The sequence below is a fragment of the Bos javanicus genome, chromosome X, assembly GCF_032452875.1.
Source record: "Bos javanicus breed banteng chromosome X, ARS-OSU_banteng_1.0, whole genome shotgun sequence".
NCBI classification, from domain to species: domain Eukaryota; kingdom Metazoa; phylum Chordata; class Mammalia; order Artiodactyla; family Bovidae; genus Bos; species Bos javanicus.
The window spans coordinates 108,828,769-108,830,494 of record NC_083897.1 but is presented as its reverse complement, the minus strand read 5'-3'; the positions used below and the strand labels follow the sequence as shown (position 1 = coordinate 108,830,494).

Genomic DNA, 1,726 nt, shown 5'->3' with positions numbered 1-1,726 from the left:
TTTCATGTAGTTTACGTCTCTGTCATTGAAGTCACATGGCCATGATAGGTGGAACAATTGGACATATGGGTGTGTCTTCCAAAACAGAGATAATTATCAAATAAGTATAAAATCCTGACACTTACCTAGATAGGAACATGTATTAAAGCATTTATCACATAAGGAAATGGGCAGATGTTATAACTAGTTGACAAGAGAAACCAAAGAATGGAAAAGTAATATTGATCAGAAATAGTAGGATAAATACATTAATAGAGGCCAGATTGTTTGATTGCTGTATGAAAAGGAAATTGAGCCTTTAGCAAAGGTTGTATCAGTGACCTACAGGCTTCCAAAAGGATGTAAAAGGGCTCAAAGATGATGTAAGACTGGAATGAAATAACCCAGAGTTGTGTTTTACAGACATAGATTAGTTTTCCATTGAAACACATTTTTAGCTAGAATGTTGTAGTCTGACAGAAAGTTAAAACTTCCCTTCAAGAGATGGTCTTTTCAACAGAGAGACCAGATTTCCTATCAGCCATTTCTAGGCCAGCCCTGGTCAGGGCCAATTGGCTACTGATGACATCACAAAGCCTGAGCTGTCACAAAGGCAGCTCCCTGAGCAATAAGAGACCTGAGCAGGGGGACACAGCCAGCAGAGAGACACTGGCATCTCAGGAGGCCCCAGCCAGCGGTATCATCAGTCTGAGCTGATAGAAGCAGCATTCAGCCGACACCATGTCTCCGGGAAGACACCTCTGGAACTGCCGTCGCAGTAGGAGACGCTCCCTCTCCCGTTCCACCAGGGCCGAGCTGCAGTTCCCTGTGAGCCGCGTGGACCGCCTCCTGCGAGAAGGTCAGTTCGCCAACCGCCTGAGCTCAGCGACGCCCGTGTTCCTGACTGGCATCCTTGAGTACCTGATAGCCAACATCTTGGACCTGGCGGGGAAGGAGGCCTGCACCAACCACAGGGTGCGCATCAGCCCGGAGCACGTGCAGACGGCGCTGGTCAACAATGAGAATCTCCGCTGCCTTTTCCAGCCTGGTGCCTTCTCTCAGCCCGCAGCTTCACCACCCGCTCCTGAGAATTAGGGATGCCCAGGCACCTGAGTCCAGCCACACCTCATCAGTAGCTTCATCTCGCCCCAAAGTGCCCATAGATGAGGGAGGCCTGGTCTTCTGCCCTTAGCACTGCTATTAAAGCGTTCATGGCTGTGCTTGTAACTGCTTGCTTTCTGTCATTTGTCCTTGAGGCGTCTGGGTGACATGGGGTGGCGGGGGGTTCCTCTCATGAGGGATGGAGGGGTGGAGTGGGTGGTTAGGGAGGGATGCTGGAATCCTGAAATCTGGGAGCGGTTTCCGATGGTGACAGTATTATGTGTGGTCCTGGGGGGAGTCACTGGCTGAGGTTGCGGGGCAGGACTTCCTCACTGGCTCTGAAGAAGTCCAGACCAGCGAGGTTGGGAGGTTGGCGCGGAGAGGGCCTCTTGAATTCCCAGAAGGATGGTGGTAATGGGGGAGAGGCTAAAAACCGTGAGGGAGGAGCCTAAGGCTTTATTCCTGATGGGGAACATCTAAAAGTGGGAGGTGAAGCCAAGAGGAGTGATTGAAGAGGATGGCAGAGCAGTCAGTGTGAACTTAATGGGGCAGGACTTTTACATGAAGAGTGAAGAGTGATGGGGAAACCATAAAGAAATACACATAAGAGAAATTATGGCCATGTTGAGTTCATGTATTATTTTAC

General features: G+C 49.7%; 1 protein-coding gene across 1 annotated transcript; it reads left to right on the top strand.

Annotated features, from left to right (window-relative positions):
- Positions 1-591: 591 nt before the first annotated feature.
- LOC133242861 (histone H2A-Bbd type 1-like) lies at positions 592-1,206 on the top strand. Its single transcript, XM_061409088.1, has one exon. The coding sequence runs from the start codon at positions 721-723 to the stop codon at positions 1,072-1,074; it is 354 nt and encodes a 117-aa protein (XP_061265072.1). The 5' UTR covers positions 592-720; the 3' UTR covers positions 1,075-1,206.
- Positions 1,207-1,726: the final 520 nt, after the last annotated feature.